Consider the following 21,612-nt stretch of genomic DNA (forward strand, 5'->3'; position numbering starts at 1 on the left):
CTGGTTTCCTTGCACTAGCCATTTCGTCGTAGCCTATTCTGTCTGTTTGTAAAGCGCAAGTTTTGGTCAATTTCTGTAAAGAAACAGTGCCACCTATAGGCCTGGGGTGTGAAGTAACGTGTTGAGTCGTGTTGAGATGGATCCGTTTGGACGCAAATATCCTTGATACGGTTCCAGGGAAGACGGAGGAAAAAAAGATCAGTTTGGTACGTGTGGACTAGGCCTTAGTTGCTGGAAGGCCTGTTCGCATTCTTTAGTCCACTTAATGGGGGCATTTTGCTGGAAATGGAAACTATAAAATGCAAAGGGGAAGGCAGTTAGAGAAACCTTCAATGAAATGTTGATAATACCCCACACAGCTGAGAAAGGATCTGACTTGACGTACGGTGTGAGAAACTTCACACTACTGTACCACTGACACTTTTACAGGATCTGCCACCACCCCATCATAACTGCCATTGGAGCCATTTGCATTTCTTCAGCTGTAGTCTCAATCTCATCTCTAATAATATTAATAGATTAATTTGCTCAAACACCTAGGGCCTCATTTATAAAAATGTTGCGTAGAAACCATCCTTCGTTTGATCTTAGAGAATTTCTGAAATGATCGTATGTGTGATTTAGAGAAAACGAACGTACGCACGTTTAGGGTTGCTAAAATTTAGAACTGAGCTAGAAGTTGGAAACTTTCCATGGGAATTAACAGGAATATACAGGAATTAATGGGAATAAATGGGAATTAATGGAAATAAACTGGAAAATGTATATATGACAAGTTAGACTATAACAGGGCACTTAAATGTAGTTGCAGCATAATATTAGTTAAAACAACCTGATTTAATGTAAATTCAGTCAAATTTCTAACCTTCACATACATCACATAGGCTACACACAACAATCAGCATAGGCTACTATACAAATAGGAAACCTATGGTGCACTCATGCACATTGGAAAAATAATTTCCCCAGTGAAAACGTCATTGTGAATGTCATCTCATGTGGGAATAACTGGTAGGAAACTGGGGGAAGTTTGCAAATAGAGTTGCCCAGTGTGGGCAGTGTCGTCACTTTTGTCCTCATTCAAATGGGAGAACATAATTTTGCATAAGCTCTAACGCGACAGTTAATAATCATATGGTCATGTTGCTGGTCTGATTTAGCTTAATACTTTACAAATAATCAAAGTCTATGAGGTTTGGGGTGATATGCTGTGTCATTGTTTTTTATAATCATTTTATTTGTTTTAGCATTTTCTGGGATTCTGACTGGACAAAGCGGTAGTCAGTCATGTTCCGACTAATTGGGATTTACTGCAGGTACCTATGGCAGGAGGCCACTCACTGGTGGTATTCCACTTTTCCTCTCCTGAGTGAGTATCGCTAGATTAGCGATACTCACTCAGGAGAGGAAAAGTGGAATACCACCAGTGATATATATATATATACACTATATATACAGGGTGTCTGCGCGGTATTAAAAGATAGTAAAAAGGCCCTTGAAAGGTACTAAAAGGTAACAAACGCAATTTGACTTGGTAGTACATTTTTCATCACCACCTGAATATATAATGAGTTTCCATTTTTTGCTTAATATTTGTGTCTACATGTTTTAACTTCATCTAGCCTAATTATACGGTGCTAACAGGACCTGAGTGAGTTGGAGTTAGCAATGAGCCACAGGTGAACTGGGTGATAAGGAAGGCGGCCAAGGGCCCGATGGTAATTGTAAAGCAATTTACAAAAGATTCACTGAACAAAAATGCTGATGTGGTACATGAAAATTTAGCTAAAAATGTGGAGAATGCAATGGAATCAAGAATTTTGGTCAATGTGGAGGGACAAGCCAGCAGCAGAGCAAATGCTCAGCAGAGCGACAGAGAAAAAAATATGCACGTTTAAAATAACATTTTGAGTTGCGTGTCCCAAGTCCCGACAAAAGCCTGTCGGAATACTAAAATGTCCCAGTTTACACCAACCACTATTATAGCCCGATCATTAACTAAACCCATGTAGAAAGAATGGGCCTATAGCCTAAAGTGTCCGGCTAAAGTGTCACACTTATACCTTATTACAGGTAGTAAGTGGTGCTTTGCATAAACATCACCCCCCCAAAAAAAGGGTTGCTGCTTGATGTTAAACTCCTTATTATAGGCCAAAAAGGGTTACTGGCACGACCGTCTCAAAAGGAGGTGGCCACCCCCAGAAAACAATGCTGAGGAAGACCTGATGGAGAGAGCAAACAATGCCGAAAACATGAATAGAATCAAACATTGCGCAGCTCACCTCTTCACTTTCAGAAGGGTTCTGAGACAAATAATGCAACCCATGAGAATACAAACCCCATACTACCCACATCTCCAAGCCAGCACATATGCCTATCCACAGCTACATTCACCCTCACCTCCACCCCTACATGTGCGATCACACACAGTCTCCCCATCTTTATCGACCACACCATATCCTGCTCAGGGTTACATGCAATCTCTCATAGCAGATGACATTGAGCCATTTGAGTAGGCTCTACATTTCAATGCTGTTGTGTTAGACATATGCCAGTACATACACTGAAAAAAGTGATATTGACCTTTAGTAAATTTCTACTAAATTAAACTGTATATATACTCAATTTATTTGTGCTTTGCAAAAACGCATTTCAGATAAGTAATATCTGCATGAAAAAAAAGGTTTTGCTTTAGAGGGGGTGCTGCGAATGCGTCAATTGTCCTCCATTTCGCAATCGGTTCCGTTGGCTTGAAGAGATCTGCATGTGAAACCTTCGTTTCACATTTAAATTCAAGCCAAAGTATCTGTGTTTTTGGGCTCGGTTTTTATCTCTTTATCTCTCTCTTTCTTTCTCTCTCTCTCTCTCTCTCTCTTTCTTTCTCTCTCTCTCTCTCTCTTTCTCTCTCTGTCTCTCTACTTCTCTGATTCACTACTGCTGTTGCTCCCCATTTTGCTTCGCTTCATTTGGCTGTAACTACTGAATTTAGTTTAGCTGTAATTGCAAGAAAATATTAAGCAAATTCAACTAAATCTACATGGCCGGATGTAGATAATCGAATTGAGTGCAACCCCCAGAAAACGTATGTAACGTATGTAAAATAAATGTATTAATTTAAATTGCATGTATTTTTTTCAACAAACTCACAATAGGTCAGCTTTAGCTGAATGAACATTGCACAACAAACTGCAATTTTAGACATGCAATGTACTGTAAGGCCTTGAAAATGGTAAACAGCATGAAAAAAAAAAACTGAACATACCTCGTAGCCTACAATTTGACAAGCCCACCCTTCTTACTCTTTTCCCCTCGGTTTCATTACAATTAGTTTGGTAGCAGTTTTTCTGTGTGGTGGGCTGGTTTTCCCGATCTAACTGCATGGTGGTCAGCATGCTACTCTTGTCCATTTTCTCTTTGCTAAGTTTGTTTTTTGACATCCTAGCTGGCCCCTTTAGCTTTCACTATAAGTGAGCAAGCAAAAAACGATCTTGCTCAAAACTCCACCGATTAACATCATTTTGCTCTCAATGAATTGTTTGAACTTGTTAACTACCATAAATAGACCCTACTGTAGGTTGTTTTTACTCCGGAGTTACGCTATAACGGCTTAGCCACTATATACTCTGTATATTTTTATTAAAGCAAGACCATTAACAGGTAGAACAAATATTTCAGACAGGCTACACCGTTCTAGACCGGTAGACTAAAGCAAAGGAGAGAACTTGAAAGAGAGAACTTGTTTTTTGAAGATCTACTTTTATTGGCTAATCCCTTCGCCTTCACAGCTTCCTTAGCTTTCCTGAGCATAGCTCAACTTCTTGATGCACCGCCTCCATAGGAAATCCATTGACTAGTTGCACGAAAGGCTCTCGGTGAGCTTGTTTGTTTCCTGTGGAGCCAGGTATGTTTGAACCTGCAGCTATTCTGAATGTAATTACTGTCTACACATCCTTCTTTATCGTAACATGCTGATTTACTAGGTGCAACACCCAACCTGGTACGGGACACTAATTACATTCAGAATAGTGACATTTGGCGACAATCAGAGACACCTCTCTGATTTCCAATAACAAACACCTGTTTCACCTGTTTGGCCTCCAGTGATTGTTGCCCCCACCATGATGGCAGCACTATGTACAGTCCCAGGGACTAGGACTAATGTCTACATCTGTATTGAAGCGTATGTAATTTAAAAGTTTGGCTGGTCCTGCAACTTATAGTCAGGTGCTTCTATATAAAAAAAAAATATAATTTAACACGTTTTTAAATGTTAGTCAGTAATGAATTGACATGAACCCTACATGAAACAATACCATCTACAGCCGCGAGAGGGCGCTCTAGGCATGTGAAATGAGATCGGGAGCTTGGTGAACTTGCGACAGGTCAGACATTTTTTTGTATTTAAGCCCAAAAGTTAGAGAGGGTTCGGGGGTGTCACCAACAGGAAAATGTATTAAATATTATTGGGTTACACTTTACTTGATAGCATCGACATAAAAGTGACATGATACTGTCATGAACGTGTCATAAACAAGTCATAAACGTTTATGACATAACACTTCTGTTATTAAGCGACATTCGTTTTTTGTCATAACAAGTTAGGGTTAGGATTAGGGTTAGAGTTAGGGTTCATGTGTCATGACAGTGTCAGGTCACTCTTATATCGATACTGTCAAGTAAAGCGTTACCAAATATTGCTTTACTGTACAATTACCATCGGGACCTGGCTGCCTTCCTCAGTTTGCTGCCATTACTTGCTCTGCTGCCGGCTTGTGCCTCGATATCGCCCAAAATGCTTGATTTCATTACGTTCTCTCATTTTTTTGCTAAATTTTCATGTACCACATCAGCATTTTTGTTCAGTGAATCTTTTGTAAATTGCTTTACAATTACCGTTGGGCCCTCTTCCTACTCCTTCGTCTTCATTAACATTCCAGGTAGAATTCTCAATCTTTTTGGCCTCTATGTGTCCAGTTACAGTCTCTGTCTTGGTCTTGGATTTTGTGAAAAAAAATTCTAAATAAATGCGACTTATCCGCAGTGCGACTTACATAATGTTTTTTTCCTCTTCATGATGCATTTTTTGACTGATGCGACTTATACTCCGGAGCGACTTATAGTCTGGAAAATACGGTAACTGAAAGTATCAAAATAGCCATTTGATGTTAGGAAGGTGGTTAGTTTTAAACTATAAGTATAAGTATATATACTTTTTTGATCCCGTGAGGGAAATTTGGTCTCTGCATTTAACCCAATTGGTGAATTAGTGAAACACAAACAGCACACAGTGAACACACAGTGAGGTGAAGCACACACAAATACAGGCGCAGTGAGCTGCCTGCTACAACGGCGGCGCTCGGGGAGCAGTGAGGGGTTAGGTGCCTTGCTCAAGGGCACTTCAGCCGCGGCCCACTGGTCGGGGCTCGAACCGGCAACCCTTCGGTTACAAGTCCAGAGTGCTAACCAGTGGGCCACGGCTGCCCACAAACACTATTGTTGAATCATTTCTTTATGGATTTCATAGTGGATCTGAAGTTTGTATTTACACCATTTTCTTTCAGTCTTCCTACAGTATACTCTCTTTTTCAAAGCTGGAATTTGTTTCCATGGTGCTTTCTGTTTGTCAGTCAGTTTGTTTACATGCACAGTGTGGATGGAGCTGCTATCCTTGTCCCAGTGTACAAGCACAGGGGTGAAACCAATTGACTGAAGTATGCCCGACTAGGTGATGCAAATGCCTTTTTAGCTTGTAAGTATTTAGCCTGTTCCGGTTGACCTATTGCATTACAGACCAACAAATCAGCTGGTGACAGGTAACAAAGGTACCGCTCTGTTCCCATCTATGTTACCATCTGTCTTCTTCCTCTGAGTCAAAGCCCGGGGAGGAAATTGTAGAGCATGTGTAGACCGCATAGGCCAATTTCAGTCCGATTGAGTGTATACATGCAAGAGTTATGCAACTTTCAATCACATTATCTGGGTATGTTCTATTGAGTCTGACGGATAATTTATGATTTTCAGTGTGTCTCTGTTTCAGATTGTGCAGATGAGTGTTGGTTTAGCCGAGTTGTTGATTATCAACTTCTTCTGTCTGTACGGCAGAGTTGTGAAGTAACGAAGTACAAATACTTTGTTACTGTACTCAAGTAGATTTTTCAGATATTTTTACTTTACTATTTATTTTTGAGGTGACTTTTTACTTTTACTCCTTACATTTTAACACGAAAATAACATTTTATGAATATAACATTTTACAAAACTGGCTCGTTACTTTAGTTTAAAATAATTTCAGTGGAGTTACTGTTATTATTTTTTGCGTCATCAATAGCGGATGGGAATATAAGTTGCACTTGACGCACCACTACTAGATGACTCGACAGATTTGGGCGGCATTCATTCGCGACAAATCATTGCAGCTTGATGGCAGTAACGTTAACGTTAGCACATAGTAGTATGTCTCAATTAAATTTAGTCACCTCTTCTTGCCTTTGGTGCTTCCCTAACTTCTAGCTGCAGTGTAGCCTATATCCTTAGCAATGCAGCATTGGGTCTTGATTTAGCGGAGGTTAAACGCAAGTAAACACAGTTTACCCACCTCTGAAATTTCAGAAATAGTTTATCCACCTCTCGAAAGAGTTTATTCACCAATTACAACTATTAACATTTAAAAATGGTAAACACTGTATTATCCACAATAACAATATGTACACTCATCAACACTCTATGAACCACTTAATGCCACTTGTATTGTTATAAACATTGGACAATAACCTCCACTATCATCAAACGTGTTCTGAATGCCTTTTCTAAAAATCTGATACCACATGGCGCAGTCCACCTTACCGTGATCACAGAATTCATAGTTTACCCATCTCTTATTTTACCACTACATTCCTGGTCTTGAAATATTCACAGGAATCCATAGGAATTAAATATTCATGTTGTTTTATCCAATATTAGTTGTGCAGATAGTCCATCTTATACACACCCATGAAGCCAACAAAATAAATGCAAAAATAGAGACTTTTGTGTAATTATTCCATTTTGTGTAGTCATTCAGTACAATCTTATATTTGGATTGTATGTCATGACATACAATCCAAATAGTCTACAAGAAACCTCAGAAATGCATACTTTTATTGTCAGTATGCATTTTGGGTAATTTTATGCATTTTATGAACTTATATTTCCCTGAAATATTTATTAAATAATTGTTTTTAAAGTATTTTTGCATGGATTCTACTTCTTAAATATATGTATATTTTAAAATATCACGTACCCCCTGGAGTGCCTTCACGTACCCCCATTTGAGAACCACTGGTCTAAAGTACTCATTTTTCATTCTATATTGATCTACTTTTGCACACAGCTTTGTTCAGTTCAGTTGTGTTTCTAAAATCATATCAAGTGACCTAGAGGGCTGAAATGTGATCAGTTCAGAGATGCTTGTTATCCGGCAGAAATAAAAAAATAATAGGGCCTATTCTAGGCTCTGTAACTCTGTGCCAGTGCTTCCTAAGAAACTACAGGATCTTAGCTTTCTAAAGATGTCCAGCATTTGATGGTAGGCCAAAAGAACACACTGAAGTAGGCGGTGCAATGTTGGTGGGAAAGCTTAGAAATGGCCCAACAGGTTATGGGAAGATTTAAAAAGAGAGACTGGCACTCTTGCACTCTAGTAACATTTGTGTGGTCCAGGTACCGTTGCATAAAAAATGGTTGTCATTCACAAGACTACTTTTACTTTTATACTTTAAGTAAATTTCTAAGCCTGTACTTTGCTACTTTTACTTGAGTAAAGAAGTTAAATCAGTACTTCTACTTTTACCAGAGTATTTGTACTTCTACTTGAGTACGGGAAGTGAGTACTTTTGCCATCTCTGCTGTACGGCTACTGAGAGCTTATCAGAGGGTCGGCTCAAGGTCAGGCCAGAGAGAAAGAGACTCTTAGGAACACCTAAGCCTAAGAGAACTGACCACAACTGGTTCAACTTTGGCTACTCTCAACCCAGCTCTGCATACTTTAACTTCTTCCTTTTAAAGGCTTCTTCCATCACATCTTCAAAGGGAATAGTTAGGCTTGATAAAATAGGCACTCACACTCAGAATACACCACCAGCATACACACCATCACAGCAATACAGTGTGGAACTTGCAGTTGCCTTCCAACATCAACCAACAGTTTCTTATCCCATGCTTTGCCCAGATGTGCACTTTTCTGTCCCTCTTCTACAATTGTCTTCAATCTACTGTCCCTGTCATTAACCAGTAAAGAGTTAACCTCAGCTCCCTTGCTCTTAAACAAACATGGCAGTAAGTTAAAAAGCTGATTATGTCTCCAGGTGTAGCGACCCTGGGTCAGGCTAGTTTTACATCCATCCAGACCCATTCATAACTTGCAGCTTCCGTCTTCACCAACCCACTGACTGAAGTTCTGTGGAATTGGAAGAACATCATAAGTAACTCCTACAATGAATTTAATGTAGTTAGCATCCATATGTGGTTACCTTCCTCTTCTCAACATCATGCTAGTTCATCCATTACCCTTGTTTTGTTTGAGACAGTGCTGTTGATTGAGTTTTGGTATTCCTTTCACAGTCCCCCAGTTACTAAGTATTTACCTAATAAATACATGGTTAATTAGAGTATGTTATTAGGTCATTACCACAGGAAACATGAAAGGGAAATACAGAAAACTGCACCTGAAATATTAAGAAACAGCTCTATATCATAAAACACTATAACCAATAAATTAAAGAGCATTATTGGGTAGTTACCAGGTTATATGCAGATACACACAGAGAAACTACAGAGCAAATACCAAGACAAACCTACACCCAAATGTTCAAAAGAAACCAGTACTGTGCACCTAAGCGAAGCTAACCTTGGTTGGTTGCCACGCCAAAGCCCCGCAAATCACATTAATGTTTTGTTTGCATTTATGATGTAGACTGTTATTGAAATGTGAATGTGACAGTCAGTGTATATATTATCTATTTTCCAGCTAATTTTTAAATGGTAATGTTTACTCTTTCAACAAGTCAAAACAAAATAATGTAAATGTTCACAAAAGCGATGTATATAAACTGGAAATGAAGTAAATCATAACAGCTATCATACTGTTTAGAACAGTGAATCCATCTGTTGAAAATAGTACTACTGCAATTGGATTGTTTTCATATGTATACAGTATGTGGTGAGTATATGTTACTCACCATATATAACATTAAGTCATGATACATGTAATGTATTTATTTTTACAACCTGAATAACCTAGTTCATAAGACAATTATTTGACACATTTCCAAAATAAACATGCATTTGTGTATTTATTTTTTATCAAAGCTCCAACAAATATTAGTTGTTGCTTTCATTGGCCTAACTCTGCTTACTCACAACACTGATCTCACTCTCTCATCCCCGACGCAAGCTATGCAAAAACAAGCCAGTGAAGAAATAACAGAATAATTGTTCTCTTGGCTGCCAAATTCCTTTGCCAAATGCTCCCCTTTTCAAGCTCTCATTAGCAAACAGCTGACATTACCAAACACACCACTTTGTCAAATGTCAGCTTGAAAGACAAACAGTTTAAGTTTCATAGTAAAGCTTTCCACAGATCTTCAAACCTAATGCAGACATTACCCTGAGCCACTCCCAGAGATAAACTCAGCTGAAGAATTTAGGCCAACCCAGTCCCTTTACAGCTCAAGCACGATCTCTCATACTCCTCCAAATATTCACCATCACTGTTTATCTCTCAGACTTCCCAGCCTGCTTAATGCTATGTAGTGATGCACGAACCTGCTCTGAGATGCAACCAATATTAAGCATGCGCAAATGTATCGTTGCTGACACCCATTCTGCAACAACAGACTATTTTATTCAGGAATTCCTGCGAAATTCAGACATTTCTTCTTTTCTCACTTACAATGTCTCCTTACCTATTCACAAAACATGATATCTCTTTTTCCGTCTCTGGCTATATGTATTGAAGCATATTTTGGGATATTGATTTATTTTAAACAACTGAGATGAAATTGAACCAAACCTGACCACACATAAAGTAAGTGTACTAAAGCTGCAGAAAAACTGCTGCAACAAGGAAGAAAAACTGTGAACTAAAAGAGAAAAGAAGAAAAAAGTTTAAACGTGAGCATGTGGAAGTCATTACCATGCCGCATGTTGGAGTGGTTAGCCCCTTTGGGCGGCTGGGGTTGCTGGATGCCTTGAGGGTGGTGATGTGTTCCCCATCGAGAAGCTCTCTACAGAGCTTGTAATGTAGAGTATGGTTCATGCATCACTGCTGCAGGGAGGGGTCAGAAGGTTATTGATATTGTTTGAGTTAAGGGGAACCTCCTGGAGAGCATAAATAGCAGGGAGCAGTGGGAGAGCCTCGCAGTCTCTCGCCCAGACAGCCCAGGCACAGGTGGTCTCTCCACTCTGCAAAGCTTCATCTGACTCTGCATCTCATCCGTGAGTGTGTGTGGCCATGAAACTTGTACAGCTATTTCTCCACTGCTTGCATTGCATTTATTTATTCTAGCATTGAAAATGTACAATTAGTTTATCATTTGCATGATGTTGATACTGCATTAAAACTGCTTATAAGGTTCTGAGGTTCTGTGAGTATGCGATTCCTTGCCTACTATTCAAACTGTAATAATAGCATCACTACAACAGGTCTGTTTGAAAAGAAAAAAACACTGTTAACATGGATATAAAAGAAAACCATAGCAAAGTTTCTTCATTAGAATTGATTTATATGATATTGTGTCAAACAAACAAAGCTTTAAGTGTGCTGGCAAAACAGAAGAAATATAAATGTATAGCACTAAGATAAATGTATACATTTGGATTACAAGATTTGATCAGCTCATGGAAGAATGGAAAGAGATGTCCAATTTAAATTTTCAATTCCAAAAATATAGCACATATAGAGTTTTATTTTTGCTGTGCCCCACATTTCTTTGAGTGTGGTTTTGCCTCTCCTGAACTAGGTTTACAGGAGAAATAATGACTGTGGTGGGCTGGAAATTAGTTCATGCAGCGCTGAATTCTTTCCCCATTACTCACATGGCACAGTATCCTTTTCACCACACTTATTGTTTAACCCTGTGCTATGTGAGGAGGTTAAGGCAGGTTTTAATTTACCACTCTTTTTCATATGTTTCCTTTATTTCACTTCTGCAGTCAACAAGTATGGAGGTTCTAATGTCCATCTGTGCAGACTGCTTGCTGGCCATCCTGATCCTGACTTTTAACACGCTGAGTGGAGTCAACTTAATGCCTGTGAGTGTGGATCCAGTTTGTACCGCGACCAGCACTGCCAAGTACAGCTTGAAGTTTACAGGCAAATGGAGCCAGACTTCTTTCCCTAAGCATTACCCCCTTTACAGGCCCCCTGCTCAGTTTTCCCCAGTCTTTGGTGAGTTGAGTGCTCTTGTTAGCTGGATTAAAAACAGCATAAATACATGTAAATACCGCTCAGTTTCAGCAGCTCTTTCTACTTTTTCTGTTTTTTACTTTGTAAATCTACAGTACACTTTAGATTGTTAAAAGTCAACTAACCAGAGAAGAGTTGGTATGATGAAGGACTAATTCATTGAGTAATGTCTAATCATTTTAAGGCCTAGGCACTGTCAGAATGAAATCTCACAAAATGACAGTTGACAACTGCATGTGTTTGTCTTTTCTTCTAGGGGTAACTCACAGTTCAGACTATCACATCTGGCAGAGTGATGACTATGCCAGCAATGGGGTGAGGGAGTTTACAGAGAAGGGAGAAGCTTGGACGCTAATAAATGAGGTGGAGGCGGCAGGAGAAAAGATCCAAAGTGTCTATGGCTTATTTTCGGCACCTGCTGTGCTTGACGGGACAGGCCAGACAATCTCTGAGTTTGAGGTCTTTGCAAGGCACTCTTTCGTAAGTGAAAATAAAATAAAAAATTGATTTTGGGTCAAATACGTATCTGAACTCTAAATTATAGATTTAACTCCTACATCTACAGCTCTTCGATATGTACTAGAAACAAAAACTAGTCCTATTCTACTTCATTTAACTACTTATTTCCAGTGCCCATGAATATTCATAAAAGAAAAGAGCTCATTGGCAGACTACTGCAGGACTCTGCTAACTATCTGCTGCTATTTACAGAAACAATGCATTAAAAACTTTATGTACAATAGTGCTCTGTACAGTCATTTTACTTAGTTTTATTTCTATTTCTTTATTTGTTTAAACTGTATTTTAATCAGTATAACTCCCATCTTTCCATCCAGTTGTCCTTCATTGTGAGGATTGTGCCAAGTCCAGACTGGTTTGTAGGTATGGACAGCTTGAACTTATGTGATGGAGAACATTGGAAAGAAAGCATAAGTATGGACCTGTACCCTTATGACGCGGGTACAGACAGTGGTTTTACCTTCTCCTCTCCAAACTTTGAAACCATTCCACAAGATAAAGTTACACAGGTATGGCACATGTGCGTAAACTCATGAATAATAACTTCTGCATAGATAATTTTGATATTATGTTCTGATACTGTAGAACATATTTATGATGACAATGAAGCATGTTAATGGAAGCTATTTGTCATGCAGATCACTTCATCTTCTCCCAGTCACCCGGCCAACTCCTTCTTTTACCCTCGATTAAAGCATCTACCACCTCTAGCTAAGGTCATCCTTACAAAGATCAAGAACACTCAGGTCTTCAGCCTGCCAATTGAGCCAACCCAATCAAACCAAATCCCAACTGGCAATGAAATAGAGGGCTCCCTGATAAGTAAGTCATTACGTATGATTTTGACAATTTTGCAGAGTGGAGACAATAAGTATATCTTTTTAAGAATTTTGTAATAACTTTCACTTAGTTTTAGTCAAATCTATAACCGTCTTAAAGTTATAGTTGGATGAGAAAGTTATTCTCCATTGAGAAATGTTTTGATAACTCGGTCCATTGTAGAAACGCTGCAAGGTTGTGTCAGCTACCGTGAAGCATATGTCTCCATAGCAACCCAGAAACAAACCAAAAACAAATAACAATGCCTGACCACATCTGACAGTTTTACAGCCATTGAGCACTCAGGAAGTTTCGGTAATGGAAGTACAAAATGATGTGAACTCCAGCCTTGTGTTTCTGTTCAAGTCTCAAGTCTCTGTTTGGTATATATCAAGGCATCGGGCACATGGACAACCATAAGCAGAAAAAAGTATTTTTAAAAACACATCAGTGACAATTTAAATGGATTTATACTTCCCTAGATCCAAATATGTTGTACAATGTATGTAAATGTTGAGGTACTATGTAAATAAGTGTTTAAACGGCAGAATCAATCCTACGACAATATGTAATGTGTGCATTTGTTAAGGTTCTTGTGGGAACATTATGTGGCCTATGTCGTTCTTCCTACCATTAGCAGCTATTACGTGCAGGAATAGTATTACCACATTGTGTTGGCATTTAACATGAACTGAATCATGATGCTTTCAGATACTCCACTAGACTGTGAAGTGTCTGCGTGGTCACCCTGGGGTTTGTGCAAGGGTAAGTGTGGCGAATCTGGGGCAAGGCACCGAACGCGTTACATTCATTTACACCCTGCAAATAACGGGGCACCATGCCCCCCTCTGGAGGAAGAGAGGAAATGCACCCCAGACAACTGTGTTCCTGTGGTTTCAACACAACTGCCTCTTTCTACTCCAAAAGGAAACTAAGAGAACAAAGTAGACTTTCTAGTTTATCCAGATGTCTCTACAAAAGATTGATGCATTCAGGCTCAGTGCTGGAAGTGACCTCTTTTAAACAGACCATTCTAACAAACACACTCCCACTCTTTCCCAGAACTCAATAAGCACAATACAGCTTTGTTATGAGCCTTTTGGTTACAAATACACATTGACATTTGAAATGTTTTGGTTATAATCAATTATAGAATAACACTGAGATAAAGGAAATTCCCACAATCTTCATTGTATCTAAAGAACACAGACACACAGACCTGTTCTACTTTATATAAAAGTACTAACTGTCCATCAGTTGATCAGACAACATTACTTGCAAAATAGGTAAAACACATTGTCAAGTGAAGGTTAAGTCTGATGGAAAAAAGAGGGGCTAAAAATGTGCTGTATTTATTTTGTATTTTTGTACATTGTACTTGATAAAGTATTGTACCACTTGTAAATAAATGTTGAATAAAATTATGTCTAAGGTTCTTCATCCCACTATATGTGTAATGCAGTCTGCTTAGTTACCCAATACACGTAGCCAGAAATGGACAAACTTAAGCAGTATTGGAGAATAATACAACACTGCATTAACTTTTATAACCTCCAGAGAAATGTATTACTGAGAATGGAAGATGGAGTAAGCTTAAAAGCAAGCAGATTTCAGACAAACAATTTTCACTTGTCAAAGAAAAGACTTAATAAGTGAGCTATTTCATTTTCTTTATCGGCTCGTTCTTTTATCTGTGTGTGCCCTTGTGTGACAGATAGAATTCATAGTAACCTACAGAAAAGCAGGTGGAAAGTTCTCACCAAAGTTAAATACATACGTTACATAGAGAGGCATTAGCAGTCTGAAATTTGAGAGTTGACCATTTAACACAATCCTTTGAAATGAAAATCTTGACTGTAATTATATTTGAGGTCTGTTTTTTGTCATGGTCCATTGCTATGTACTTTGATTTGGGTGAACAAGAGGAGAAGTGCATCATTGAGGAAATCCCAGAGGACACACTGGTAACAGGTAGGAATAATTGAAATTAAAGTTGAATATATTCCAAAGATAACCAATTTCTGCTTGTGCTGTATATCATTGTCTAAGTAAAACTATCTGGTAAATATTGAACCATGTAATTGTCTCACAACTCTAGTGTTGTGTCTGCAACGAAACAGTGGAAGGAAATCTGAGGGAACTAAAAAGAGGACAGAACACCAATATTTAACATAAATAAATCAAATGTTATTTAATAAACATACACAATTAGGGTGCAATAATACACTTAGGCCTAAAGCATTCATCTCTAGACCTATTGTGTTACCATTCAGTCTTGATTTATGATTTGGTCATTTTAGTTCCTTTTAAACTGAACATTAATGTGGCATTCGTCACAAAACCACCACAAACACGGCTGGAACTGATAAAAGCTGCATAGCATGCTAGCTGGCGAGTTTGGTAATAATTGTCAATGACCGGCTAGAAAAGCTTTTCTAACATTTTCAAGGGTTAATCCATTTTGGACACTGGAAATAATGCATAACCTGGGCAGCTAGTGGGAATACCAGGTGTATTTATCTACCCTTCACATGGCCATAAACCACCAAAAATGTATTTGAGGGTGATACCTTAACATGTTGCCTACAGGTCTACCATATGTACTATATAAAAAGTGGCAAATAGTAGCATAGAGCTGATTGAACATGTGAATGACGTGATATGCATATCTCATGCTTGCCATATAGTTTTAACAATGTAACTATCAGTGATATTCTTAGTTTGATTTTTTCAGGCTACTTTCTGTTAGAACACTGGGATGCAAACAAGCCAGCCAATACTCCTCATCTTGGCATGACAGTCAAAATCCGAGACCCAAATCATGAGGTACAAGGATAGCCTCGCTTTCGTCACTATTTCTCTTACAAATGTTTACAGTACAAGGCAGGCTGGATACCCAAGTAACACAGCCATAACTTGTGTGTTTTCTGAACAGATACTGATGCTGAAACGGTATGGCAAATATGGAAAATTTACCTTCACATCACATGCTTCGGGGCAGCATTTTCTATGTATGCAGTCAAACTCGACTAGGTTCTCTGTCTTTGCAGGAGAAAGGCTGGTATGCTAAAGTCCACTGTATTAGCTGAATCTGTGTTACAGTTTTTCTCAGTCGCTTTAGTGCATTTTTTAATCATAATGAGCATTTGCACAACAGTTATTACATTTACTCAAAACAATTAGTGTAAACTGCACAGCATGGTGGATAACCTGCAAAAGCGCATATCTTGCTAAAAATGCTTTGTTTATGCCCCAAAAGCAAATATTTATGCCAACCAATCGGTCAGTGCAATCAAAATGATGCCATTGTTTATGTTAACATAGTCAAACTGTTTAGTCTTTTTGTCAATATGACAGTTTACTCTGTAAGTATTTTCTAATGAACAATGCCCAAGGCAGCACTATTTTCTATTTCTATCAAAACTACAAAGTTACATATTATTGTGTGTAGGGGGTTGATTGCAAGACAGTTGATGTGTATTTAGAGTTTTTACTATTGACAGACATTATGACGGTATAAAGAAAACAAAGCATTTTAATGACAAAGCAATGAAATAAGGACAATTAGTTTTACGGGGGAAGACTATTCAGCAGTGAACCAGTATAGGGCATTTTGACCAACATGACATTAGCCATTGGAAATGAAAAAAAACACCAGACATTGGTACAAAGTCAGTTGCATGGATGTACGAAAGCATTGCTATTTGTTCAAAATGGGGAGAAACTGCTTCAATGATGTGCACAAGTGATAAGATGATATGGAGTACTGAGAAAAAATGTAATGTCATAACATGATGTCAAGATGTCACCGTTTCATTAATTAAATGAAAACCATGCTTTTCCATTTGTACCATGAAATTCAGAGAGTCCATTTAGATGTACAAATGGGAGAACACTCCATCGATCCCAGTGCTGTCAAAGCCAAAGACACGGTCAAAACAATGGAGTACAGTCTACAGCACCTTATTGACCAAATGAATTACATTGCTCGTCAACAAGATTATCAAAGGGTAAGACTAACTATTTGTACAAAAGTCAAAGTCAACAAAACATCACCAATGTCACCATAAAGCAAAAGGAATATGGTGATCCTATGATGCAGCAAAAATCTAGGATGGAGTAGGCCATTTTGTTGAGTTTGACACTTTTATCATAGTTACACATGCACACTGGTCCTCAATGATATTTTTTTACAGTTTTTTAGTTAGTTAATCTATTATCTGCAATTTTTTTCCATGTCAAATTGTTCCACTTTATTTGTAGTGTACAGTATGTTACCTTGTTTGAAAGGGATAATTTGTATTTTTATGATATATTATTATATATTATTATCATATTATTTTATGATATATGATTTTTTAATGTATGCTCCACAATTTTTAACACCCCTGTTCAAGATGAGTAAAAACGGTTATAAGAAAGGCCGCCCTTTTCACTTTTTTCCATTATGATATTAAGCTACAGCAATGCATCAAAAAGTGAATTTCTTATAACCCTTTTCACTCATCTTTACCCAGGGAGCTAACAATTGTTGAGGGCACCATATTGCTATATGACTGTTATTTGAAAACGTAATTGACATATTTCCATAAACCTGCCCACTTTTCAGCAACAAGATGAGACTTCATAAATCTTATTTTCACAGTTAAAAGTTTTGTTAAAAAGACAACTCTTGGGCAGTCGTGGCCTACTTTGGTTAGCACTTCAGACCTGTAACCGGAGGGTTGCCGGTTCGAACCCCGACCAGTAGGCATGGCTGAAGTGCCCTTGAGCAAGGCACCTAACCCCTCACTGCTCCCCGAGCGCCGCTGTTGATGCAGGCAGCTCACTGTGCCGGGATTAGTGTGTGCTTCACCTCACTGTGTGTACACTGTGTGCTGTGTGTGTTTCACTAATTCACGGATTGGGATAAATGCAGAGACCAAACGGGATCAAAAGAGTATATATACACTTATATATATATATATATATATATATATATACTCTTGGAGGTCCTCTAGAGAGGTCAGAAGAGTGGAGAGGGGTGTAGAGAGGTCAGAAGGGTTAAGAGAGGTCAGAAGAGTGGGGAAGGGTGTAGAGAGGTCAGAAGGGTTAAGAGAGGTCAGAAGAGTGGGGAGGGGTGTAGAGAGGTCAGAAGGGTTAAGAGAGGTCAGAAGAGTGGAGAGGGGTGTAGAGAAGTCAGAAGAGTGGGGAAGGGTGTAGAGAGGTCAGAAGGGTTAAGAGAGGTCAGAAGAGTGGGGAGGGGTGTAGAGAGGTCAGAAGACTGGGGAGGGGTGTAGAGAGGTCAGAAGGGTTAAGAGAGGTCAGAAGAGTGGGGAGGGGTGTAGAGAGGTCAGAAGGGTTAAGAGAGGTCAGAAGAGTGGAGAGGGGTGTAGAGAAGTCAGAAGAGTGGGGAGGGGTGTAGAGAGGTCAGAAGAGTGGGGAGGGGTGTAGAGAGGTCAGAAGGGTTAAGAGAGGTCAGAAGAGTAGAGAGGGGTGTAGAGAAGTCAGAAGAGTGGGGAGGGGTGTAGAGGTTTGAATACCATGTGAATTTTAGTTTATTGTGGTCTTGGGTACCCTCTAGTGGAAGATGCTGAGAGTTTTGCTGAAAAGTAAGAGGGCAAATCATGCAGTAATTTCACTTAATCTTTAAGATCTCTAATCTTAATTTGTGTACAAAAATATATATTTTGCCTTTTTCTTTGTATGTGCAATGGTGACTGTATTATGCACTGTATCTTGAGTAAAAGTTGCAGTTCATGATTCTGATCACACACTTTCAGAATTCCTCCTCACGGCCCTCTAGCTGTCTGTTCAGAGTATGCACATAACCACTTGTTTTTTGCTTGGTGTTGTTTTGGTTGTTATTCTGTAAATGGGAAACAAACATAGAGGCAACAATCCAAGCCAATCTACATTGTGTATCAGGAGTATGGAAGAGAGGGATATAATTGCACTGGCTGCTGAACATTTTCACAAAACGGAATTGCTGACCACATCTTATGCATTTAAAGGAACACACCACTATTTCATGAAATTTGCCTATTCACTATCTCCCCTAGAGTTAGATAAGTGGGCAAAAGCATTTTAGTCTCAGTGCATGCATTGTCTTAGTCTGGCAGCCCCACCGCTAGGTTAGCTTAGCATAGTGAGTGGAATTCAATTAATCCAGATAACATGTTGTGTTGTAAAAGTGAGCAAAAACACGAGTTCACAAATTCACGACAAGTACAAATTGGCAATGCAGATTAAGATGAGGCTATTTAGGCAGATATTGACTTGGGACTATATTGGGGCTAAGTACAACTACCAAAATTGGATTCCATTCAATATGCTAAGCGGTGGGGCTGCCAGACTGAAACAATGCATGCACTGAGACAAAAGGCTTTCACCCACTTATGTTACTCTAGGGAAGATGGTGAGTAACCCAATTTCATAAAATGTTGCCATGTTACTTCAAGTATACAAATTACTCCTCCTTTGGAGAAATCAAGACGCTACACCAAAAATGAAAACAAAAAAATGGTAAACCCTTAAAGGAAAAGTTCGGTGTGATATTGACCTAAAGTGTGTTAAAACAAGAGTGTGAACTTTTGTCTCATAGCTCATCTCGGCTTGTCCCCTGCACTCCGAAATCTGGCGCTAGTTAGCCGATGCTACCAACAGGTTTTCAAAGGGGGTGCCTCAGGCATTACACCATTTACTAGGCTCAAAGTAGCTCCACACTTCATTGGTAGACTTCCGAGGGCCCTGACATTTAAAATGAGACATTGAGAACTTTGAAAAAGCACTGGTAGTTTATTTACAAGACGATTTATACAGACAGTACCTTCAGGAAGTTTACCGTTCGCCGCCATCTTGAATTTAGTCACGATAAGTCGAGCGACGAGTACGAATGAACATATGATAAGGGATCAGATTCCAAAAATAATTAATTGTCATGTAGTCAATACATATTTTAAGCAGCAACTGGAATCCATGCATTTCCACAGAATTATATTTGGAATCTGATCCCTTATCATACCTGTTCATTCGTACTCATCGCATGACTTATCGTGACTAAATTCAAGATGGCGGTGAACGGTAAACTTCCTGAAGGTACCAGAGAATGTCTAATAAGGGGAGAACTGCCACTCTCGGAAAACTTCCACATGAGGGCGCTCGTCCACGAGTGCAGAATGCATGGAGGTCTATGGAGCTGTACCCCTCAAAATCCACTTTTCTCGGGATATAATTTTTTGCCAAGTAATTTGAATATTGTATTCGAAAGGAGAGGCAAACAAAATACACTTGGTTGAGTATTATATTTTTTAAAGTCACTTAATTGTTCTAAAAAGCCTTTCAAACGTGTCAATGACGTCATTCATTAGCACAATGCTAGCGTGTTATGGGCAACAACGACCCAACCTGTAAGAAATCAAAAGGACATAAGCACTTGTTCTTTTTTTGGGGGGGGGGGGGGGCTTTTATGCCTTTAATGCGACAGGATAGTGGAGAGTGACAGGAAGTAAGTGGGAGAGAGAGTCGGGGTGGGATCCAGAAAGGACCACTGGGCGGGAATCAAACCCGGGTCACCGGTGTACGGTGCAGGTGCCCCGGCCAGTTGCGCCACGGCTGGGGCCAGCACTCGTTCTTTCAACTTTTGACCTATAACCCATGTTGAAGTTACACAAACTACAATCAAATCTGAGATTTGTCAACGACATTCAGGTGAAAGAGACAAATTTAGCCGTCTAGCTCCATTGACTCCCATTCATTTAGCACTCATGGCGATCGCCCCCAGTGGAACTTTGGTGGAACTGCAACCTAAATTCGGTACAATGGGACTTAATACAGAGTGGCCAGGCTCTCCGTATACAGGCTCTGAAGGTACTGTCTGTATGAATCGTCTTGTAAATAAACTACCAGTGCTCTTTCAAAGTTCTCAATGTCTCGTTTTAAATGTCAGGGCCCTCGGAAGTCTACCAATGAAGTGTGGAGCTACTTTGAGCCTCGTGAATGGTGTAAAACAGTGATTTATTTGCATGACTAGGCCAATGCCCGAGGCACCCCCTTTGAAAACCTGTTGGTAGCAACGACTAACTAGTGCCAGATTTCGGAGTGCAGAGGACAAGCCGAGATGATTTATGAGACAAAAGTTCACACTCGGTATCATGTTTCAACACACTTTAGGTCAATATCACACCGAACTTCTCCTTTAAAAGCTGAAATGGCATTTGTTTTTGTATATACAGTTCTTAAATCAAGAACTTTAGCAGTCCCTATTGAACTTTTTTAATTTGTCACATTGTGTCTCTTTCAAATGACCAGGAACGAGAAGAAACCTTTCGAGAGATCAGTGAGCAGACAAACTGGAGCGTTTTATGGTGGGCCATTATTCAGACAGCAATACTACTTTCTGTTGGATTCTGGCAGATCAAGAGGCTGAAGGACTTTCTTATAGAAAAGAAACTGGTTTGACGTTATGCCGGCAGTTCTTGTTGTGGTAGTTGTTGGTGGTATGTTTTGAACAAAATCGTGTTGGCATCAACACACCAAAATGGGAACAGCATTAAACTATGATTATAGACTGTAGGATATGTATGGTGACTGAATAAACCTGCCAATAGTTAATCAAGAGTCTGTAGGCAATTCTAAATTATCTGACAAGGAAAGTGACAAAATAAATTAAATCATTACTTATACCCTTGACCATTAAAGTGCACATGGATCTTTCTAGCTGCAATAAAATACTAAATTAAACTAAGACTGTGTTTTATTATTTCATGCAGATATAAAAATGAATGAATCCACATACATTTCCTCAAATAAAATGCTATCTACAACCGCTGCTGCCCATTCTGTGCATCTCA

The 21,612-nt window shown here is 39.1% G+C and overlaps 2 protein-coding genes and 1 long non-coding RNA gene across 4 annotated transcripts; 2 read left to right on the forward strand and 1 right to left on the reverse strand.

Moving 5' to 3' along the window:
* Window positions 1-2,292: 2,292 nt before the first annotated feature.
* LOC121694851 lies at window positions 2,293-16,556 on the reverse strand. The gene is made up of 3 exons (XR_006025905.1): window positions 16,472-16,556; window positions 3,485-3,498; window positions 2,293-2,303 (listed from the first exon to the last, which is right to left on the reverse strand). It is a non-coding gene; the product is annotated as an uncharacterized LOC121694851 (long non-coding RNA).
* Window positions 10,340-14,226, forward strand: spon2b (spondin 2b, extracellular matrix protein). 2 transcript variants are annotated; one of them, XM_042075219.1, is made up of 6 exons: window positions 10,340-10,479; window positions 11,191-11,425; window positions 11,700-11,923; window positions 12,280-12,471; window positions 12,601-12,784; window positions 13,493-14,226. In XM_042075219.1, exons 2-6 carry the CDS (start codon window positions 11,200-11,202, stop codon window positions 13,714-13,716), a joined length of 1,050 nt encoding a protein of 349 aa, XP_041931153.1. In that variant the 5' UTR covers window positions 10,340-10,479; window positions 11,191-11,199; the 3' UTR covers window positions 13,717-14,226. The 2 variants fall into 2 exon arrangements, with proteins under 2 accessions (XP_041931153.1, XP_041931152.1); XM_042075218.1 differs by having other exon boundaries at window positions 10,345-10,473.
* Window positions 14,303-21,459, forward strand: si:ch211-255i20.3 (transmembrane emp24 domain-containing protein 11). The gene is made up of 5 exons (XM_042075220.1): window positions 14,303-14,752; window positions 15,516-15,607; window positions 15,717-15,842; window positions 16,645-16,791; window positions 21,071-21,459. The coding sequence occupies exons 1-5, from the start codon at window positions 14,623-14,625 to the stop codon at window positions 21,218-21,220; spliced, it is 645 nt and encodes a 214-aa protein (XP_041931154.1). The 5' UTR covers window positions 14,303-14,622; the 3' UTR covers window positions 21,221-21,459.
* The last annotated feature ends 153 nt before the right edge of the window (window positions 21,460-21,612 follow it).

Source organism: Alosa sapidissima, chromosome 20, assembly GCF_018492685.1.
Source record: "Alosa sapidissima isolate fAloSap1 chromosome 20, fAloSap1.pri, whole genome shotgun sequence".
In the NCBI taxonomy this organism is placed as follows: domain Eukaryota; kingdom Metazoa; phylum Chordata; class Actinopteri; order Clupeiformes; family Clupeidae; genus Alosa; species Alosa sapidissima.

What these genes read in the sequence shown, in the direction of transcription:
- spon2b (XM_042075219.1), top strand. Translation starts at nt 11,200, where the DNA reads ATGGAGGTTCTAATGTCCATCTGTGCAGACTGCTTGCTGGCCATCCTG. An exon ending in TCAGTTTTCCCCAGTCTTTG is followed by an intron (nt 11,426 to 11,699) that starts GTGAGTTGAGTG and finishes CTTTTCTTCTAG; the next exon opens with GGGTAACTCACAGTTCAGAC. An exon ending in TCTTTGCAAGGCACTCTTTC is followed by an intron (nt 11,924 to 12,279) that starts GTAAGTGAAAAT and finishes CTTTCCATCCAG; the next exon opens with TTGTCCTTCATTGTGAGGAT.
- si:ch211-255i20.3 (XM_042075220.1), top strand. Translation starts at nt 14,623, where the DNA reads ATGAAAATCTTGACTGTAATTATATTTGAGGTCTGTTTTTTGTCATGG. An exon ending in TCCGAGACCCAAATCATGAG is followed by an intron (nt 15,608 to 15,716) that starts GTACAAGGATAG and finishes TTTTCTGAACAG; the next exon opens with ATACTGATGCTGAAACGGTA. An exon ending in GTCAACAAGATTATCAAAGG is followed by an intron (nt 16,792 to 21,070) that starts GTAAGACTAACT and finishes TCAAATGACCAG; the next exon opens with GAACGAGAAGAAACCTTTCG.